This window comes from Sceloporus occidentalis, unplaced genomic scaffold (assembly GCF_023333645.1).
Source record: "Sceloporus occidentalis isolate IW3139 unplaced genomic scaffold, rSceOcc1.0.p SCAF_129, whole genome shotgun sequence".
NCBI lineage: Eukaryota > Metazoa > Chordata > Lepidosauria > Squamata > Phrynosomatidae > Sceloporus > Sceloporus occidentalis.
Genome location: NW_028317109.1, coordinates 164,588 through 185,932, shown reverse-complemented (window position 1 = coordinate 185,932; position 21,345 = coordinate 164,588). Strand labels below are relative to the sequence as shown.

General features: G+C 40.8%; 1 protein-coding gene and 1 pseudogene across 1 annotated transcript; one reads left to right on the top strand and one right to left on the bottom strand.

Annotated features, from left to right (window-relative positions):
- Window positions 1-1,262: 1,262 nt before the first annotated feature.
- LOC149281640 (poly [ADP-ribose] polymerase 1) lies at window positions 1,263-20,887 on the bottom strand. The gene is made up of 23 exons (XM_089499079.1): window positions 20,768-20,887; window positions 17,562-17,724; window positions 17,016-17,131; window positions 15,832-16,046; window positions 11,334-11,430; window positions 10,955-11,071; window positions 10,648-10,824; window positions 10,392-10,533; window positions 9,857-9,997; window positions 8,740-8,982; window positions 8,393-8,461; window positions 7,069-7,201; window positions 6,732-6,927; window positions 6,058-6,186; window positions 5,535-5,618; window positions 5,088-5,210; window positions 4,673-4,801; window positions 4,324-4,422; window positions 3,792-3,944; window positions 3,569-3,696; window positions 2,428-2,489; window positions 1,886-2,000; window positions 1,263-1,347 (listed from the first exon to the last, which is right to left on the bottom strand). The coding sequence occupies exons 1-23, from the start codon at window positions 20,885-20,887 to the stop codon at window positions 1,263-1,265; spliced, it is 3,036 nt and encodes a 1,011-aa protein (XP_089355205.1).
- Window positions 12,636-13,631, top strand: LOC149281641 (adenosine receptor A3 pseudogene; annotated as a pseudogene).
- Window positions 20,888-21,345: the final 458 nt, after the last annotated feature.

The window sequence follows — 21,345 nt, the reverse complement described above, 5'->3', positions numbered from 1 at the left end:
TAACCCCCCCCAGCGCTGTATACAGTAATAATGTCAGTCCCAATTGACAAAAACCTAATTTTACCTAATTCTGTTCCAATAAATTCCCTTTATCTGCAGGCATCGAGGCCACCATTGTTGTCAGTCATGTGATACTTTGAGCCGGCAAAGTGACCCAAACACCACACTGATCCGATGCTTTATGGCAACGCTAATAAAGTCTATCCTCCATAGACTAATTAAATCAAAGTGTCTGACTGGTCGATTAAGACTGATCCATTCTATTATTTGCCACGGGTAGCCTGATAAGGAATCAGGGAGTTTGTTTAGTAGGTTAGGAAGAGAACTCAAACAAATGGCTGATATGCAGCTGCCTGAAAACGTTATGGAAAAACTCTCAAAACTTTTTTTTCTGATACTAGTAATAAACAAAAATTGTTCTCAGTACCTGCATGATCATTCCTCCCCATTAATCTCTATCCTATTACACCAAGGTGAAGGAATGAAGCCATCACACCTTTTATCATAGCTTTAGCTCATCGGACTGCCTATAGTTTGTGCTTTTCTTTTGACAGTCAGTTTAATTGTTTTGGAGATATTTAGTTTAGATGCAGAGGCAGGTAAAGATGTAAAAAAAAACAACCCAAAACATTTTACACACAAAAAAACAGAACGGAAATAGTTAAATGGTGGAGCAAATTTACTTTATTATCGTTCCTTTTAGATGGTGCATAACGATGTCATTGACAGAAATAAGTATTTGCATGTCACCAACATGCTCCACAGCACAGTAGGTAAAGCTCCAGAAGTGGAGCATTCTGGGTAAAAAAAAAAAATCTCTATTAAGCTCCATAACCATATGCCGGTTCCAGCATATTGGCGCAAACATATAAGCGAAACAGGAGTATGATCTGTACAAATGCTTAACGTAACAGATACGCTTTTTATTTTTATTACCTGAAAAATAAAGGACATGTTAAACATCTGGAAGAACAGTCTGAACAAGACCAGGGAATAAAGATTCTCCAAAAACCAGCGCGAACATTCCACGTTCCAAAAGAAAAGGAAAAAAACGGGTCGGTCTAGCAGCCTAACTGCCCTCATACAGATATAAGAAGTGTTGTCCTTGTAAAACAGGTTTCCTCTTAAAAACAAACAAAAAAAAAAGTTGGATAGTTTGTATCTCGTGACATCAGCAAAGAGGTGGCAGTGTCGGAATCAATGCAAGCGATTAGGTCATTTCTAATATATCTACAGTATAGACAGATGCACAAGACGTGCGATCACCACATCATCCCCCCTTTGTAGTTGAACTTCAGTTTCAGCAGATATTTCAGGTTGACTTGGGCGATGTCATAAACAATGTATCTGGAAAGGAATGGGTTAAGGAAAACACGGAATTTGGAAGAAAAAAATAAAATCATATTTATTCAAAGATTAAAATATGGTCTCTTTTCTAAGGCATAATTTAAATGTCCTAGGGAGCGATTCATACTTTAATATGCATTATTGAGTTGTTTTGCCTTAGAGAGAAGCTGCAGCTGTACAGCTCCCAGCCTCCTCTGTGGGGCAGTGGAAGAAAAGCGCGCCAATTGAAATGAATGGGAACACTTTTCTTGCATGCAGCATGGCGAAAGTCAATGTCATTTAAGGGATGATGGCCATGCGATGAGATGGAAAGGTTTATGAGAAAGCCAATAGCCGGGCTAATTTAGCATTTTGGGAGTTTTACCAGAGCTGGATTATCAGGGGTTAACTAGCCACGCTGCGCAGCTTTTTAACAAGACTGAATAGCCAGGATCTCCATATTAATGTCAGCCCAGCCGCCATTTGAAATAAAATATACGGCTTTAACCATTTTAATATAGAGAAGGCAATTGATGTTAAAAGCATCGTAAAAGGATACTCGTTATAGAGCAGGCTAGTATCGTTAACCGGGGCGGAAACCCCTTTCCCCAGGGGGACGTCCACCCCATCAAGCTGAACCGTGGCAGACGGGTCAGGAGCAGTCCTTCCCAAACCTGTAGGGGGGGGAAAGAAAACCGTAACTAAGTATGTTTAACATGATACATCTAACATGCTAGGTTTGCACAGTCCTATAGTTTACTACCAAGAACCATATAAGCATCTACCAAGAATACGCCAGGGCTGTACTTTTACGTCCCTGAGTGGATGGTAGATACGTGGAACAGCCTCCCAGCAGAAGTGGTAGAGGGTAATACAGCGAGGGTATTAAACATGCATGGGATAGACATACAGCTCCTGAATCTAAGACGAGACCAACGATTAAGGTTTGAGTCTTTACAGCAGGAGAAACAGCCTTGTGTGAACATATCACTTTATAATGCTTGTGACCCTATATCTTTCTGTTTTGCTATTAACACAGAATATTGTACATTTAGGATCGCGGTATACAAACTTAACCCTTTCAACATTAACCCTGCTTACCTTTCACACTGTGTTTACCCTTCGGTAATTTTGTGATGTGGGCAGCAGCTTTCAGTTCATGCCTTCAAGCAATAAAAGAAAAGAAAAAAAAAACAAAAAAAAACACCCCGAAGATTACTATTAGGAAATATAATCTTAGGAAACAAAATTATTAAATAAGAATAAACTTAATATAAAAGCAATAAATGGTATTACTAAAAAATAGAAATGATGTAACTGCTATGATTATGTTATGCTGGGTGTACATAAGCAACAGCTAACAGAAATAAATTGGCAATATTTTAGATACCGTATTTGCTCGATTATAAGACAAGGTTTTTTTCAGAGCAAATGGGGGGCATAAGGCATTTCTGGAGGCAGGGTGCTCTGTGAAATGCCTTTTAACCCCCTTAATGCCACTCTGCCTCCAGAAATGCCTTTTTAACCCTCTATACGCCACTCTGCCTCCTGAAATGCCTTAAACCTCCCTATATGCCACTCATCCCCATAATATGCCTTTTAACCCTCTAAGTGCCAGAGTGGCATTTAGAGGGTTAAAAGGCATATCATGGGGCACAGTGGCATATAGGGGGTATAAGGCATTTCTGGGGCAGATGTGCATAACTGGGGTGGGGCAGGTTGGAAAATAGAAGGAAATAAAACCAACATATTTTTCTCAATCATAGCTTTTATTAAAAAAATAGTTTAGATGAATTAACATTTACTGGTAAAACTTTTTTCCTATAGGGTCGTCTTATATTCAGGCTTTTTCTTTTTTTCCTCAATTAATATTAAGATTTGGGGGGGTCGTCTTATAATCAGGGTCGTCTTATAATCGAGCAAATACGGTATTAAAAAATGATGAAAAAAATTGAAAAACGTGGAAAAGAATTGAATTCAAAAATTGATATACAGCCTCCTCCAAGAACTTTATGCAATGTGCTTTAAAAGGTGTATCACGTCATACGTGTATGGCCTCAAATATACCTTTGAGCATCTCAAAATCAATTCCCCCCCAAAAACTCTGCTTTTGGGATTTCATTCTTTTTAAAATTAGTTCGATTAAGACGGTAAATTATGTATTAAGGTAATACTTCTTGTAATGTAGCTTTGCGCCTTAGTACAGTATGACATGATGGGATTAAAAATGTTATTTACTTACATGTTTCCAAGGGCCACCTCACCCAACAAAATCAAGCCGACAGGGTTACTTGGCATCGTATGACAGTAGTTGGCACTTTTTGATACCATGTCGGCGAAATAGATACCTTTACCGAACATGTAACCGGTCTGTGGGAGAGAAGCAGCATTGAATTAGCTGAATTATTTAAGTGTTAAAATGTAATTATTAGTCCCCGGGACAGCATTGCGCAATAATTACTTACAACAGGAGCTTCAGGCGGTGCGATGCGCAGACCCTGAGACAAGATGCCGGCAAAATTGGTCGTGCGGGAGCCGTGCCATAAGAGCTGGCGGTTGTGGAGCTGTTTGAAAGGCTTATACCTCTGCTTCTCGCCTTCACGTTCAATCTTAAAGATCTTTTGGGTTAAAGGAGGGAAAAACACAAAAATGCATTCATAAGAGAGCAAGTGGCATGGGGTGGGGGCTCTATGCTGAAGGGCATTTTCTTTTAAAGGAACAGTTCCTGCCTGTCAGAGAATTAAAGCCAATTACTTTATTACCAGCTGCTGTTATAGGAAATATGATATGACAGAAGTGGGAACAGTGCTAATATCCACACTTTCAATTACTTTTAAACTGGTTCGCACATTGAAAATCCAACATTCTAAAATCATAATTAAAGAGAACAGGACAAAAAAAAACAAGCATTTGTATCAAACGTGGTACATCGAGCCTTAATATTAAGCAAAGATACTGTGGTCACTCGTAAACATTGATCCACAACGTTACACTCACATCAAGGATCTCCAGTTTGTACGCATTGTGAGTTTCTGCATGGGTATTCTCCACGTACTGCTCAATTATCCTGGCTTCTTCGGAATCCTTATCAACAACCTGAACAAATGAAACATATTGGAATAATCATAAAGCGACTGTTTATCGTTTGACATAAATCATACATGCTGAGCGAATACATTTTTTCCCATGTTAGACAATAAGATTTAAAAAAAAATCTTAACTTGTGTTCTCCTTTAAACAAAAGAACGCTATAATTTATACATTTTAAGAACGGTGTATACTTAATCTTTGCAAAACAAAGGCATTTTGCCTGAGTGCTGTATTTAACGGCATGGCACTTGCTTACCTGAATGTCAGTTTTAATCTTCTCATATTTCACATCGATGGGGTCCTTCTCTCCATCCTCTGCGCCTCCCCTCAGCAGGCTGTATGCTACTTCAATGTCAAGCAGGTTATCCAGCATCTGCACCTTGGCCTATAGGGCAGAGCAAAATAGTGCAGACGTTTGCTAAATATTTGGTGGAACAGTCTCCCGGCAGAAGAGGTAGAGGGTAATACAGTGAGGGGATTTAAACATGCATGGGATAGACATACGGCTCCTGAATCTAAGACGAGACCAACGACTGATTAAGGTTTGAGTCTTTACAGCAGGAGAAATGGGTGACTAGACGAGCAGGATGAGTGCGACCTGCCGGCAAATTGCTAGGTCTCAAAACTAAGCAGAAAAAGGGCCACGAGATGCCCTGCTTTTTTTTATTTACCTGGATGTATTCCAGATTATTCAGAAGAGGTGGTTTCTTCATTCCAAAATCATGAGGAATGAGCGTGTAGAAGCGATTGGAGAGATCCAGTAACCGTGATTCACTGGAACTGTCTGAAACAGCCTGAAGCAAATAACATACATTTGTAAAGGTGGTCAATATTGTCCCACAAGAGACATTTAACATAAATCTAAGTTTCTGCTTTATCACAGCACTCGTTACCCAAAATGAACAGCAGCCAAAAAAGAACAGATACCACAATCGATAGTGATCATCAGCAACACACATTTAAAGAGACAGAACTCAGGAGATCCTAAATGTATAACACAATTAAGAAATAAACGGATACAGACAAGAGCTAAAACCTCTTTAAAGAATCCCCACAATCACACGGGATGCGAGAGTAGTCTGAAGCCATACAGACGTGGGAACCGATGTCCCATTTACCTGCTGTACTTCATTCAGGATGGAGTACGCGCTCTGAATCTGACGCTTGCTAAGCTTCCCCAGCGGCATCTTCTGAAGATCAATCTGTCGAAGAAAAAATATAACGACCGTCCTTAGCGAAAAGTACATAGTCTACAGCGGAAATAAACTCATCAGGGGTTTACAAGGAAATCCAGAGCTAAGTGGTGCTGCATCTTGCAGAAAGCGGCCAACAAACGCAAACTAATTGCACTCCAATTGCGTAAAAAATTATAAACAGACCAGAACAGGCGGACGTGGCAGCACCTAATACTATGAAAGTGAGGTATACGCCAGAGACACTTCGGAGACCGCATTTATGTCACAGAACAAATAATCAGTCCCCGAAAAATTATGAATGAAGCAAAATTCTCCATGATTAAAAAATTATTTCTTGGAAGGGTTTGGCCATTTAACGAAACTAGGAATTCTGTTAAACTCAGCAGCTGGGGGAGAGCACCTTTAAAGATCCATGTATTAATATAGAGAAATAAACTCCACTTACCTCAAACTCCACCATGGCTTTCTTCATGCTCTCCACATCAAATATCATTTTGATGAGCTCTTGCACCGGCTGAGGAAGCTTGGATTTGGTGCCAGCACCAGCAGAAAGTTTCTTCACCACATCTTCCTCCTACAGATAAAAAAGGGATATTAATACAAGGAAACAAATACTCGGAATAAGTCAGTCACTATATAACACCAAGAAGCCAAAACGAAGACCAGAGAGAGAGAGAGAGAGAGAGAGAGAGAGAGAGAGAGAGGAGAAGACAGCCAAACTAGGCATTTGCATTCCAAGCAGTAGATCAGGGCAAGCCAATTACTATCTACACAGCTGTTGCTGAAATATAACTCCCATGATCCTGAACCAGCAATTAACTGCGGCACAAAGTGGCTACTAACCAGGCCTTTTCTACATCAGTATTGTCCAAATAGTTGCTGCAGTTATTCCAGTGAAACGACAAATGGTAGTCAAGTGAGTTTTTTTTGTGTGCATTCAGTAACATCCTGGGGTAAGATGACCAGATTTCCCCTATGTCTAGGGACGTTGAAATGCAATATACACTGCATGGGTTAACAGCACTTTGATTATGTGCCCTTGTTAAAAGGAATTCTAACTGGGGGCCACAAACAAACATGCATTTCCAGGGTTAGGAGGATCATCCGGTTTAGACATACCTGCCCGTAGTCAATTTCCAGCGGGTAGAACTTGTTGGGATATTTGGTGAAGTTGGTGGAATGCCAGGCATTGCCTGTTTTTTCTTGGTACAGATTGAGAAAATGGTCAATGGCTTCTTCTTTTGAAGACATCTCCTCCAGCTTGTTACTGCCGATAACAGTCCCTACACGGCCCCAAGACCGGAACACCCAGTACCTGGTGGCAAATTAAACACAACGCCATCGCGTTATACAATGCAAAACCACTGAAGCACAACACTATTACGTGTCATTACCATGTAAAGGAGCAAATATATTTGTTTGTGGGGGTATGTGTGCGCAGTAAGCAGGAACATACCTGGCGTCTCGATCATGCTCTATAAGCTGCAGTTTGTAATAAGAATTTGTTCCTCGGGTAATGTCAACAAGTCCCAGGGTAGCACTGAAAATTTTGCCACTTTTTTCCAAAACATGAGACGAATTCTCAAGCCCTATATAGAGGGGGAAAAGAAAACATAAGTCTGGCACCATTTAAAGAAAAGTCTAATACCGACCCCTTTTAAATCCAATCTCTAAATGGCTTTCAGCAGGCAAGAGTATTCAGGGGAACCTAAAAGCCCCCCCCCATCTGTTTTCCAAAAGAAGTGCTGCACGGAAAGCATCTGAGCAGTTTAAATATTCTCAGGTTCTCTCTCTTCCGTGTCTGACGACGGCTGATGTGAGCGGATCCGACACCCCAGCTGGCGTAAGGTTGGTGCGGGAGGAAGGGAGAGAAAGCCATAGAGCCAACAGACTGTGTGGAAAAGCCATCAGTGCCACCTCGGTTTAAGTACAGAGGTAGCGGATCCTTCTGCTCCAGTACACCGGCTAACACTTAAAATCAGGGCTCTGCTTATATACAGAAAAACACCATATTGTCTAAAGCAACCATCTAGTATTAACTTGGTAAACTGTAGCAGGTAGGGCTCTAAAAGGGGGTAACCACACATAAAATATGATTTACAAAACACTCCAATTACTCCTTTCTTTATTACGTGATTAATACATTTTATATTCCATATCTGTATTAAGATTACTTCTGACTTGAAAAACATACTCCTAAACATGGTACAGAAGTGCCCCCTAAGGTTTATTATAGGGCTTTATTATTATTTTAAAAGGTCAATCATTTTTTAGTATTATTATTTTAAAGGTCACTGCAAGTTCACAAACAATTGGAATCAAGAATTGGAATTAGTAAAATACAGCTGTAATAACCTTTAATGAAAGTATTTAAACAGCAGCTGTCTCAACTTTAAATTAAAATGTTTTGTATCCCCATTTTTTTATTTTTTTTTTATCAAACCCTAAAGGAAAAATAAAGAGCAAGGAAAGTAGTAAGTCAGAGGAGCTAATTATGGATGTTCATTACCCAAAGTGTTAGAATACATGAGGACTAATTAGACGGGCGACAGAGAGGTGAGAATATCACATCATTAACGGGAGAATTTAGTCAAGCACTGGAAACATCAGCAGATGCATAATATTAGATCAAGGTTTACCAGGAAACCATTATAACTGCAGAATGATGGGGAATATGAAGGTTAAAAGCTGGTCCTCTAAAGACAATGAATGCAACAAAAAGCAGGTATCCTTAATGTTAGTGTTAGAAACCTAGATAGCATCTAAAGTCTTGTTCTTACCAGAATCTGGATCCACCGCGGCTCCACCTTTAACTGTTAGCTTCATTTTCTTCTCTGATTTGCTGCTTCCTTAAAGATGGGAAAAAATATAAAAAAATGAAAAATCCAGTGAATTATCTGTTTATCACTGCGAACAGATCCAACACACTAATAATTGGGTAATGTTACCCACCAAGACAAAAGGGGAAGCAGGCCTGATTGCAGGAAGCGAGTTTACTGGATTGGTCAAAAGTGACCATTATCACCCCACGATAACTAGCAAGAGGATTCTCCGTCCGCTTAACAGACAGACTTCATACTGAGGGTAAAGTGTCCTTTTAACTAGCGGCAGACTAAGCCATGCTTACCCTGTTCCTCCTTCACTTTCCCTGCGCTCTTCGCAGCCGGGGCCCCGCTTGATTTCGGCTTCGGAGGTGGCTCTTGTACGGCTTCTTGTTTAATCTCAGCCCCCCAGGTGGAAATCCCGTGCTGGGACAGCAGCTCCTGCACGCTCTTCCCAGACTCCAGCTCCTTCAGGACTTCCTCGTTCACAACCCGCACGTTGGCTGCTTTCACTTCTTCCATCTTCTTGTTCATTTTCTCCACTTCCTCTGTTTGGAGATAAGCCGAAAGGAGATAATTAGTGCTGTGCAAAAACACGAGGCAGTACATACAACACAAATCTACAGAATAACACATGACCAAGCAGCACTTTGCAGAAATTATTTCTCATGTTCATTGAACTAGCCTGTTTACTATTAGAATTGTATCACATTTTATCCAAAAACTCCCAGCAAAGCAATATAAGTTAAGAGTTTGTTGGTGAATAGGACGCCCACCCAACAGAATGAAGAAAGAAAGAGAACCGACTCCAATATTTGCTAAGAACTGAAATTAAGACTTTATTTCCCAATATAAATCTGATCTTGGCATCTACATTTGGAAAGGTTAATGTTCCTAATCTGCTAGGACCATTTGCTAAATTTCAGGGTGCCTGTGAGGTCCATTTAAGTTTTTCTTATTGACCTGTTTGGATCATCCAGGAGGATTGGTTTCAATTGTATGAAAGGTTGACCCTCTTTTTTTTAAATGAGATTTTATTGAACTTTTACAGCCTTCTTAATTTCTTATTTTGGAAAACTTTACACAGCGCCATAAAAAAGGTTCTTCTACGACATTTTTATTTTGGTGAACAGTGAAAAACTACCTGGTAGTACAGAAATGTGACCCTTACTGAACCCCCAATTTGATGCGCACGGGGAAAACATTATTTCACCTTCTGTGCGATTTCATGAAGAATCAATGACCCGTAGCATTTAATATTCTGTAGAATAGCTCGTAAAGTGTGTCTTAACGTGTGTGTTAACGTGTGAAGTTATTGCCAAATTGTATTCTGCCAATTTTAAACTTCCACGGCGCCTGTATGGTAGCAGCGCTACAGAATCTGTTGGTGCTCTGTAAATAAACATAAGTTCGGAGACTCACTCTCTGTGCTAACGCAGAAGGTGGCCTTGTTTGCCGACCCAGTGATTTTCCCACCAAGTTCTTCGACCAATGACTTTATTTCATCCTTGTTCTTGGACAGTTTTCCAACTACCAGAATCTTCATGTTGGTCAGTGGTTTGCCTTAATAAATAAATAAAAAAAAAAAATGCAATTCAACAAAATTTGTGAATCTGTTCACTGTAGTACAGGCCGCAGCATCTGCTCCACAAAAGCATAAATGGGAGATTTTCAGTTAATGAGTCCCAAGACTCGGCATCAGATGAACAAAACCGACATCACAACGCACTTTGATTTTTCTGACCCAGGTATGCATACACCTTGATAGAGTGAGGGAATGAAAGCGAGGGAATGACATAAGACTAAGGTCTAAGAGGTGGTGATTTGATGGGCATAATTATCCTTCATAACAACCGCAGGACTATTATAATGTATGCTATCCAACGTTAACCTGGTTTTCAGTTACTCACTGTATTTTCAGAAACTAACTAAACTTCACTAAGGTGGCTCGACTTACCTGCGGGTATAGTTTCCATGGGAACAGGTTCAACTTTAGCAGGGACTGGGGTGCTCACAGGCGCTGCGGATACCGACAGAGGGAAGGCCCGGTCTTGCCTTTTAAGCTTGAATTTTTTCAGATAGGAAACTTCGTGAAATTCCTGCTCATTTAAAGAAACCATCATTTAATCCACACGCATTCCAAGCCGCTCTGCCCAAAGCAATCAGACGACCCCAAAGCCAGATTCATTGTCACCACTAGAGTCTTTACTCACCTTCGGTATCACCCAGTCCTTTCTGTTAGGGGTCTGTGTTTTAGCAACACATTTAGTCCATGCGCTGATGTCCCCTGTGCAATAGTAGGCATCAGTTTTGAAAACATACTGGCCATTGCACTCCTCGCAGGGAAGCAGTGACCCAAACGCCATACCGTCCGCCACTCTATCCAGGATCTGCAGAGCCAAGAGAACACAAAACAGATTTAAGACTTAACCATCTCATATCCCAAATAACCACAACAAATGACGCCCCCTTTTAACAGACATTTTCCCCACTTTTTTTTTTTTGCACCATACAACTTACATTCGTCTCTCCAGAAGGGACCTGCTGTTTGTTGGCTATAAGGAGTTCCTTCAGGTCATTGGTACTACAGACCTTCTTCAGTTCATCCTTTATGTTCCAAACAAGTTCGCTCTGCTCCTGTTGAAAGAAATGAAACAGTCCAGCGACATTCATTGTGGGGGGGGTCCAATTATCTTATTTATCCAAGATTCTTCTATATAAGCAGAGACTGACTTTTCTGTTTTAGTGTCTCATCAGCTAAATGGGTGCTTTAATTTTCCTGGCTGGCATTTACTGCATATTGCGACACCGGAATAGCCAATAACCAAAACGAATAAGTAGCAACACACATGAAACAGGGCGATCTCGATATGAGGGGATAAAAGTGTAATCTGCAAACCTTGAGTTGTTTTTCAAGTTTGGATTCCTTCTCCTTTTCTTTCTTTGCTTTCTTTCTGGATGCAGCGGAACCATCTACTTCATCCCCTTTTCGTTTTCTTATCAGAAGAAAATGGGATAATGAGATTTTTGTTGAAAATATTTGCGCTTTGTGTTACTGTTACATAAAATTCAAACAGATGGAACTACTGCATAAATACGATTGCTATCCAATTACACAACACATACATACTCATTGAGCACGGGAAACAGCATAGTGTTCTATAAGTATGACCCAATTCCCTTCTGCACTCACATCTCTAATTAGTAACCAATTTTGAACATGTCCAAGCAGAAAGGATCACTGCGGCCACCCATGAGTGTTATCCCAAAAGGTGCATTAGTCTCTCAAGGCAGCTCATTATCGAAGTAATTAATCAAATTTGCTTTTAACGCCTTCACGCAGCGATGCATCAAAACAGCCAAGATAAACACCAGAGGGTAGGATGGCGCCGATATATAGCTTTGGCCAGCAGGTTTCTCGCGTAGAAGGTTAGAACGCTCAGGTGTTTCTACTATGGGCGCTTCTGCAAACATCCCATGCGTTCTGGGTCGTGGGGAGAAAAGAATTAAAAGCAAGGAAAGCCTGGTGAGTATATCGCCGACCCGATAATTATGTACCAGGATACATTTTAAATTAAGTAGGGATCTATAGGTAGCGATTTATCCCCTACAGCACAAAGTGGGGTTTATTCAGCAGAGATAAATTATGGTAGCGAGATAACGCAAAGCCCATCAGCAGCCATATACAGAGAAGGTATTGTGTTTTAGTCGTAATATTGTTGTTTAGTCGAGAAGCTTCCTGTTACTGTATAAACGCTAATTATTACGAGGAGAACAACTGAATCTGTGATAAAATACTTGGTAATGGCGTTTGACCTATTTTTAAAATTATTTTCTTCATTTTTACTTTATTTTTTTCTTCTTCTTCAAGAAGAGACCGAGGACTGATTAAGGTTTGAGTCTTGAGCAGGAAAAATGGGCGACTAAATGGGCCAAACGGGTCTGATCCGCTGGCAAATTCTAGGTTTCCTCCGCACGTAAAAAAGAGTGTTATGAGTTTCAAGAGCCAGAAAGATACCGGTAACTCTCCAGCCATCTGTCGGGATCCTCTACTTAACAGGGCAAGTAAAAGCAACGTATGCCCCGACAACTGATTAGACAAACACAGCTATAAACAATGTAAACATTCTTTTTATTGTCTATATTTACAGGTTTTAAGTAAATTTGGAGGACTTGGTTAAAAATGCAATCTCGAACCACAATGAATGGCAGCACCTCACCAACGCCCAACATAAGCGGCGGCAGGGAGATTTATTTCCCCTTGGATGTCCCCTACACCACAGCAGAAGTTGTAATCGCCACAACAGCTACTGTGGGAAACATCTTTGTGTGCATCGTCATCATCCATGAACGGAAGCTCCGGACAGTGACCAACTACTTCCTGGTGTCTCTGGCTGCTGCCGACACGTGCGTTGGGGTCTTTGCTATCCCCTGCGCCATCCTGACCAGTGTAGGGATCCCACATCATAACCTTAAACTCTGCTTGCTGATGCTGTCCATCCTAATTATGTTGACGCTTTGTTCGACCTTCAGCCTCCTGGCCATTGCCGTAGATCGATACATCGCCATTTTACACCCCCTTCGATACAAAGGCATTATGACCCCATCCAACACACTGGCCCTTATACTTATGGCTTGGATGGTTTCATTTCTCGGGGGTCTGGTACCAATGATGGGGTGGCATAAAGCCACCTCTGGAACCAGTCACTGCCTCTTCACCCAAGTGGTCGATATGAAATATCTGGTCTACTTCTTCGCCTTAACGTTCTTCCTTTTGCCTCTGATGATCATGTTTGCCATCTACGCAAATATTTTTTGGGCGGTTAGGAAGCAGCTGCGCAGAATAGGAAACGGTAAGCAGGGCAATTGGGTGGGAACGCAAGAAGTCGGGATCAGGAAAGAAATGAAAACGGCCACGTCTCTTTTCACAATCGTCTTCCTCTTCATTCTGTGCTGGGCGCCACTGCATGTGATGAACAGCATCATCTTACTGTGTCCCAATTGCTTTGTTCCGCCGATCATTCTGCAGACGGGCATCATACTAACTCATGCCAACTCTGCTCTCAATCCGATCTTATACGCTTACAAGTTAAAATCGTTCAGGAAAACCTTTAAGGTCATTTTTTCATGCAGGCGCAAGGCGGTAAGACCGGTAAGGCCACCCGTTCAAGCACCGGCTTTTTCCTCCATTCACTAAATATATATATATATAAAAAAAAAAATACGAATTGGGTAATTTACATTGCGTCCGCTACATCTTTGTCACGGCAAAATTATACACCCTTGTATGTTAATACTTGTAACAATGTTGTCAATAAGCGAAAACATACTGTCTTTCTGTATTATCATTGTGACAAAACCTATTTAATAAACAGAGAATTGATTAAAAAAAAAAAATATATATAAAAAAATTAAAAGAGGGAATAATTCTCCACTAAATCAGTGGCATATTCAGGTCTAAGGCAGCAGAAGTGGGGGCAGATTCATTCATTCAAGACTTTTTGCGGCTTTATGGATGTATTAGGAAATGGGGAATTCACCAAACCCTAAAGTTAAATGTACAGAACCAGAATGGGTTTTAAAGTGGATCCAAATGTCCTATAAATATGCTAATCGCTGACATCAACCTAGAATGCATATTTCAATGACCCTAAAGTACTTAACTACCAGCAATTGTGGGGGGGGGGGTTACAAATGAATTTAGCAAATGTTAATCTATCGTCTCCTTAAAAATCTGAGCAAATAAGGAAAATCCTGAAACGGACAACCAAGATACCTTTGGTTGATCCGATCAACTTGTACGTAAATAAAGCTAAATAAAATCTAGTCTCGTAGAAAATGATTGCATTTTGTATGTTTTTTTGATACGTTGCGGGGCGGTAAAGTGGTTTCGGCTAAACGATTAAAACGGTGGGACAAAATAAGATTAGTCTTACTTTATACTTTTAACATTTTTTGGAGTTCCTAATGTTCCTTAGTGCTGGGGAAATGATCAGGGTAATACCACTTACATTTCTCCTTTTGAAGGAAACATTAAAAGTTCCGTTGTTCCATAAATATACGATTATGGGAGAACATAAGCCTAGATAAAGTATTCTCTCATCAAGGTATAGCTAAAATACGATACACGACGCATAATTAAACTGAATAGGTAGCAGTAATCTCAACTTTATAACTAAATTATTATACTAAAATTAGCTGTACTTTATGTTTTACAATTATTGTAATGGATTTGGAGCGATTTGGTTTGAATGCGAGATGTTATGCTCCCCTCTAGAAACAGTGGTTTGTAGGAGAAAAAAAATGGCATTTTAATCTATATGTATATATCTGTAAAATTATTTTTCCCGCACGTATAAAGGCAGAGAGACCTAACCAGCTGGCACTAAAAGGAAGCATCATATAGAACCTGAGTACACAAAGTTAAGATGACTGTTCCCATGGTATACACACAATGTGGATTATATATAATTCCATTCTTTTAACACCAATACACCGGTAAAGTGAACTGAACTATATAATATAGGATATGGAAAAAAGTGACAGATTCACCATTTTCTAGTCATTTCCATAGTAACCAGAAGGTATCTCCCTTACTGAAATAATTCCCCTTACCTTCCTTGACGCTTTTCGGTTTCCTCTAATCCTAAACTGAAAAAAGCTCAGTGTCAAAGAATGCGTTTCTGCGAGCGTTACGCTCCCAAAAACCACACAGATCTTTTATTAAAAACCAACACTTAATTGCTAAGCTCGATTTTGCCTTATGTTCAGGACAGCCTTACTCCTCTCTCGCTGGGTTAACCTCTCCCTCTTCTCCTGGAAGGACCTTGCACTTATCCACCACCCTCTCAGCGATAGCCTTTTTCCTTTTCACATTAAATCAAAGCCAACACTCTAATTTTAGCCTTATCACTAAATTCGAGCTTTAAACGCTCTTCAACTATGAACGGTTTTTGGATCTGGGGTTTGAAGCATACGTTTCAACAAACTGCTAACAAAAATGCTTTGTTCTTGTACTACAACACAATTTCCGGCTCTTTCGAATGGTAAGTAATTTGCATTCATGGACACAAGGTGATGGACAACAAATACGTTTTTAATTTGCCTCTTAATTGGTTTTGCTATATGCTGGCAAAGTATGACCCTTTTAATGGTTTTTGGTGTTAAAAGCCTAACATTTTGTCAGGAAAATGTCACAGAAAACATGCATCACATATTTCTTAACTGAACAGAAACTTTAAATATTCTTGAAGATCTGGCCACCACGCAACTATGTGAAAAGTCAAATGCTACACAGTGTAGTATATGAAGATGCAGAGAAGAAAGCAACCGGAATGAAAAAAAGCACAGATATATATATAAATAAAACCACACATTTGTGTGTATTTCATACGTACCCCTCGCCTTTTACAGCTGGAAGTTTCTTGTTCAGGATATCTTTGTCCTCTGCGCTGAGGATGCTGAAACCTTTCATCTGGCTGGCGTTGTATGAAGGCAGGAAGCCCAGCTCCTCTCGGCGGCTGACGAAGCAGTCTGGGTGGTACCATCGATCGATCATGCCAAGCTGGGGCCTCTCCACATCCACACTCTTTTTGGATAATCTGACTTGGCCCTGTACGGGGCAGAAAAGGAATTATAGGATAGATAATAAACACATCTGCTTCAGCAACTGTTACAAGAAACAGAAACACTTTTTTTTTTTTTATTATAGGGGGGTCACCATTTTTTTAGCATAAACCTGCTAGATTTTGCAGGGGGTAAAAACTTGCCAGGGCTACTACAATTGTGAGTCAGACATCATATGCTTTGGGAGTGCAATGAAGTAGGTGAGTGTGTATGTGTTAACATATAGTGCTGAGTCAGTCTGAGTGTGTGTACTGTAGTGTCAGTATGTATGGTGTTGTGTATATTACAGTATGGCATGAGCTTCAGCATATGGTGTTAGAGTGAGATGTATGTACATGAGAAAGTATTGCTAGCCATTTGGTTTGGTTTCAATGTAATTTAAGCTTTAGGTCTCAAGCAACACAGAGCTGAGAAAACTATAAAAGCTCACTAGCCACAATGTTGAACACACATTTCATGGTTTTAGTCTTTATATTTTGGTGCCAATAAATATTTATTAGCATGAATATGGTTTAATATGAAACCTTGAGAGAAGGTGATCTTTGGCAGGCACACTAAAACACAGAGGAATAACGGTTGAACACACAAGCTGGATTCTTTATGGTGTAAAATACCCTTTGTCATGAAGAGGTTAACTGTGGTACTGTACAAAGTGGTGCCCCAATATACATCCTTTAACTGCAGAGTAGGGGTAATATATGAATAAAAACATGATTGGGGAAAAAAATAGCTGGCTCCCAGATCCAAACCAGATTTTTTTGACTCCTGTTACATTTCCATACATCTCTAGCAAAACAGGCCAAGTACAGAAATGACAGAGCGACTTGGGAGACCGCACGGGATAATTACCACACGAGGATAACACAACATTCTACCGTACAGATAAATTTTTCGCTTTTCAGGTCCTTTGGTTTGAGCGATCGGACGTTACTTGCCAAATGCAGCAAATGTTTACCTTTTCTATCTTCTGCTCGCACCCCTTGCACGTGCTTCTGTTGGATTTTGCATATTCTGCTGCAAAATCATTCAACGTCATGTCTGCTTTGCCCCCTTTGGCTTCATCTCCAGCCCCTTAAATAAAAAAAGAATAAATAAAATCAGTCACTTTAAAAGGTGAACAGTCAACTTCACAGTTTAGAACTATATTTGCTCTTTACTCTTTCTTGCTGGTTGTGGGTTTTTTTTGTTTTGTTCCTCAAGGTAAATTGTTTAGAGTGATCATGTTTAAAAGTACTGAAATATTTTATCTCAAGGAATCAATAACAATCAAACATTTAGCAACAGAAGAGTGATAACTCAAGGGGAGGAATAATCATGCAGATCATGAGAACACAAAGTTAAGATGGCTGCTCCCATGGCACATATGGAGGTTGCCAACATATTGCTTTATTGACCCTTTATTTCGGTTTAGTGTACTGATTTAACGCATTCACCCGCCTCTTTCCATGAGCGAATCTAAGAACAAAATGCTAAATGTATATAGCACACATTTTGGCGTTACCTGCTGGAGCGCCACCGGTTTCAATCGCCTTCTTTATTTTCTCCTGATCGTCCCATCGTAGCTCCGTAAAACCATCAATATCCCCGTGGGATAATACTCGCGCACGCTTCCAGAAGCAGGAGTAATGGTGCCAGTGGGGTACTTTCCCATCGAACATTGGCGACTGGAAGCAGAGGGAAGAATGAGAGTTATTCACAGAGCATTAACTGAACCATCCAGAGAAATCCTGCTTGCGCTCCACCACTAGATAACCAAGAGACCAGAAACCTGATGTTATTGTGAGAAACGTAGGAAAACATAGAATTTGACGAGCTAAGACCCAACTAGTTTGCCCATAGGCACTAAAAACAAGACCGTTACCGAGATATTCCATTATCATAACATACTGGCAAACGGAATTACAAACTTGGGATACTTTTCAGCAATCAAACACATTCACAGAGCGAAATGGAAAGTCTCCAAGACCCTTTGTAAAAGATCTGAAGAAGAGACCTCTGAGCCTGTGATTAAATCTTAGTCTGTGGATAATTTGCCCACGTATAAAATACATACAAGGTTTCAAAAACATACAGAACACTATATCAGAGATGATTTGCTTTGTTTTCAAATCGGCCGCCGAGCAAACAGAATTCCCACGTCAGCCGCTGCGCAAGTTTACCAAAAGCTCTCGCGGTAAGGAAATGAAGCTTAGCGAATCTGTCATTTTATTTCTGCCACCGAAAGTCTCTAAAGCTTGGATTAGTTGCAAAAGTATTAAAATCAACAGAAAAGCCTCTTTCGCAAAACAAATTGTGTAACTGTGTTACGTGCTGCGTTTGAGTGTGAAATGTTACACACACACTGTAACTTTGTTGCAAAAAAGTAGATTGTATTTTATGTTCAGGGATATGTTTTTCTCCGTGGGATTTCCGGTTGAAGCGCGCACGCTTTCCTCTTTAAGCCCCTTCTCGTCAGATGACCTTATTAGCTCTGCAAAGGAAAAGCCGGTAAAGCCGCTGCCCCATCCCGCTGCCGAGCTTTTGATTCTTGTCTAAACAATAGCATTGCACGGCTTTCCCACTCGCTTCTCCTGTGAGGTTTGTTCTGAATTCTTGCTGAATTTGAAAGGGTTAAAAGTTGTTTTTTTCTTCTTCAATCTATTGTTCCTAAAAACTAACTTTGTCTCCAAACTAAAGGGCGGAAGTGTGAAATTCGGGTGCTTTCCTTAACTGGGACACTTTTCCCCCAACTAGTTATCAGAGAGTGATTAATTACAAATACAGAAATAAAAAAATAAAAAAAAACGAGATCAACAAACCCCATGAGAATAAAAAAAATGTATCACGGAGGAGAGACAACTACACGCACAGTCCACAGTAGGGTAAGCTTTTATCTGATGCTACATTAAATAGAGGTTGCTGATGTTTTGAACCCAAAATGGGGTTGTGTGATTAAGACTGAGACATTCTATTGTTTATTACAACGCAGCATAACAACAAGCCAGGGTGTTTGTCTAGTAGATTGGGTTCAGATAACAGAGAAATTAATATATATGGAACATTATAATGCCAGCTGTCTGTAAAGAGGCGTAATAAGTAAGGATACTAAGCGGGACTACGTGTAAAAACAGGACATATGTAATATATACTATGGCAACATAGTACTACAGACACGGATGCAGAATAAAAGCTCTACAGCTCAGCAAAGCTCTCTAATATACCATAAGAATTCACGAGATGGTGAAACAACTGACGATAAAGTCTAAGACCAGGTAGCCAGACAGATAAAACAGGCCGGAGCTGGATAAACCGGGGAAATGCTGATTAGGTCTCTGTAGGAGGGCAGGTGTGGGGGTATACAATCTGAATGAAACAATAGCCTGTCAGCCATGTAATAAACCACTAAAGGAATCCATTAAGTAGGGAGGTGGGGGGAATGCATGGATTTCCAAGAGACATCTGATAAGGGAAATGCCTGCAGAGAAAGAGGTGAGACGGAAAAAAAGTACCCCCCCCCCCCCCCAAAAAAAAATTCTTGACGGTACAATAGACGTAAGGAATTTGTTGTCGCCTCCGGTAAGAACTAGATTAAAGGTAGATTCAATACGGAGGATCTGAAGCATTTCTGTAGAAGAGGAAATAATTGTGACTAACTTTCTGACCTCATATTGCTGTTTCAGCAGGTAACACCTGGTTGCTTTAATAAGCGCCCCTCTCCACCAAGCATCAGAATGGGGGGACAGGCACCTTTCTGGCATTCAAACAGTTAACGGCCAATCCATCCCGACTTACTTTAAAGAACAAATCAAGATATCATTGCTTATTTCCTAAGCCGTAAAACGTATTTGTTTCCCACTGCATGTATGAGGTTAATCTAACAAAGATTGGTCAAACCAACGTTTAGTAGATTGCAAGCTCACAGGAGCAAGGGCCTGTTCTGCTTCTGTCCCAGTACGTGTTAACATTGTAACGTTGCTGTCACTTTAAACCTAAATGTTTTCACCTATTCGCCTATCGTAACAGCGCTACGGAATCAGCTGGCGCTATATAAACAAATACCAACCAGATTTCACAAACTCCTGGCCATTTTTGAGTTATTTCTGTTATCCACCTGGGGGGTGTAGGATTGGGTCTGTGAGATTCACAATGTTAATGTGGGTGAGAGCGCTTTTGGCAGTTCTATGGATGAGATCACTGCAGACTAATGGTATAAGAGCACTGTCATTATGGCTGCAATGGCAGATCTAACTAAAACACTGCACATATATACCAATATATATCTATCTATATATATAAAATCGATTAGAATATGTATTAATATTCCCATGTTATGTACCGATTGGCTGGATAATTGATGCTTTTAATAACATGTATCCCTCCCTGATTAAGTCCCTTCCCATAGGCTTGAATATGTAAACACCCCTCAGATCTGCATCACTATAAAAAGTTATACCAGATTCTAAGAAGCTGATAAACTTCTGGCACTGGATCAACTCTGGGGTAAAGTTGCAAATATTTAGATGCCAGTATTTGCCCTCCAAGCTTAATACCCCAGTGCACAGGGGCCCTGTTTGCCTGTATGGGGTAAGCCAGCCTGTGCACACTGCAGACTAGTTAATACCCCATGCACAGAGGCCCTTTTTCCCTGTGTGGGGTAAACCAGCCCTCGAAGGCTCGTTATTATCCCAAACACAAGGGCCCTCTTGCCCTGCCTGAGGTAAACCTCACCTGCACCATGATGGCCAGCCGGAGGGATTCCTTGCCGATATTGTCCCCGCATTTCTTGCAGGATGCCCGACCGCTCTTCGCGTACTCAGCCCGGTACAGCTTTTCGGAGGCCTCGGCCATGGCTACAGACTATAGCGGATTATCCCCCACACACAAACACACACCGGGTGCAGCGTGCAGCCACCAGCCCGCCACACAACAAAACAGACCAAAGCAGCCGCCAGCCGAGCGCAGGCGCACCTCGCGCCGAGGCACGCATCAGTTGCTCTGCTATCGATAGCACAGGCCTTGGAGGAGGAGGGAAGCTAGTAGAGATAACAGGGCTGCTTGAAAAGCGATGCGAAACCACGTGGTTCTGCAGGAAGAATGCTGGGGGTGGGCGTGCACGTGGGCTGAGATGCTGCAGAAGCTCTTGGCAAGCAGAGGCCGTCAGCAGAAGTGGGGTCTCTACTGCTTAAAGACTGTGCCATTTGAGGTTTCGTTTAATGCTTTAAGACAAGCCTTCGGGTGTCTTCTCTTCATCAAGTGAAAAGCATTTTTGACCAGCATAGTAAAACTCAAGGGTTAAATGTCACAAG

Bases quoted from the DNA above. Each gene is read 5' to 3' on its own strand.
- LOC149281640 (XM_089499079.1), bottom strand. From the start codon at position 20,887: ATGGCCGAGGCCTCCGAAAAGCTGTACCGGGCTGAGTACGCGAAGAGC. The intron at 11,072-11,333 runs GTTTGCAGATTA...TTCTTTCAACAG, and splicing joins AACTTGAAAAACAACTCAAG to GAGCAGAGCGAACTTGTTTG. The intron at 5,619-6,057 runs GTAAGTGGAGTT...TTTCTTCGACAG, and splicing joins AAGCCATGGTGGAGTTTGAG to ATTGATCTTCAGAAGATGCC.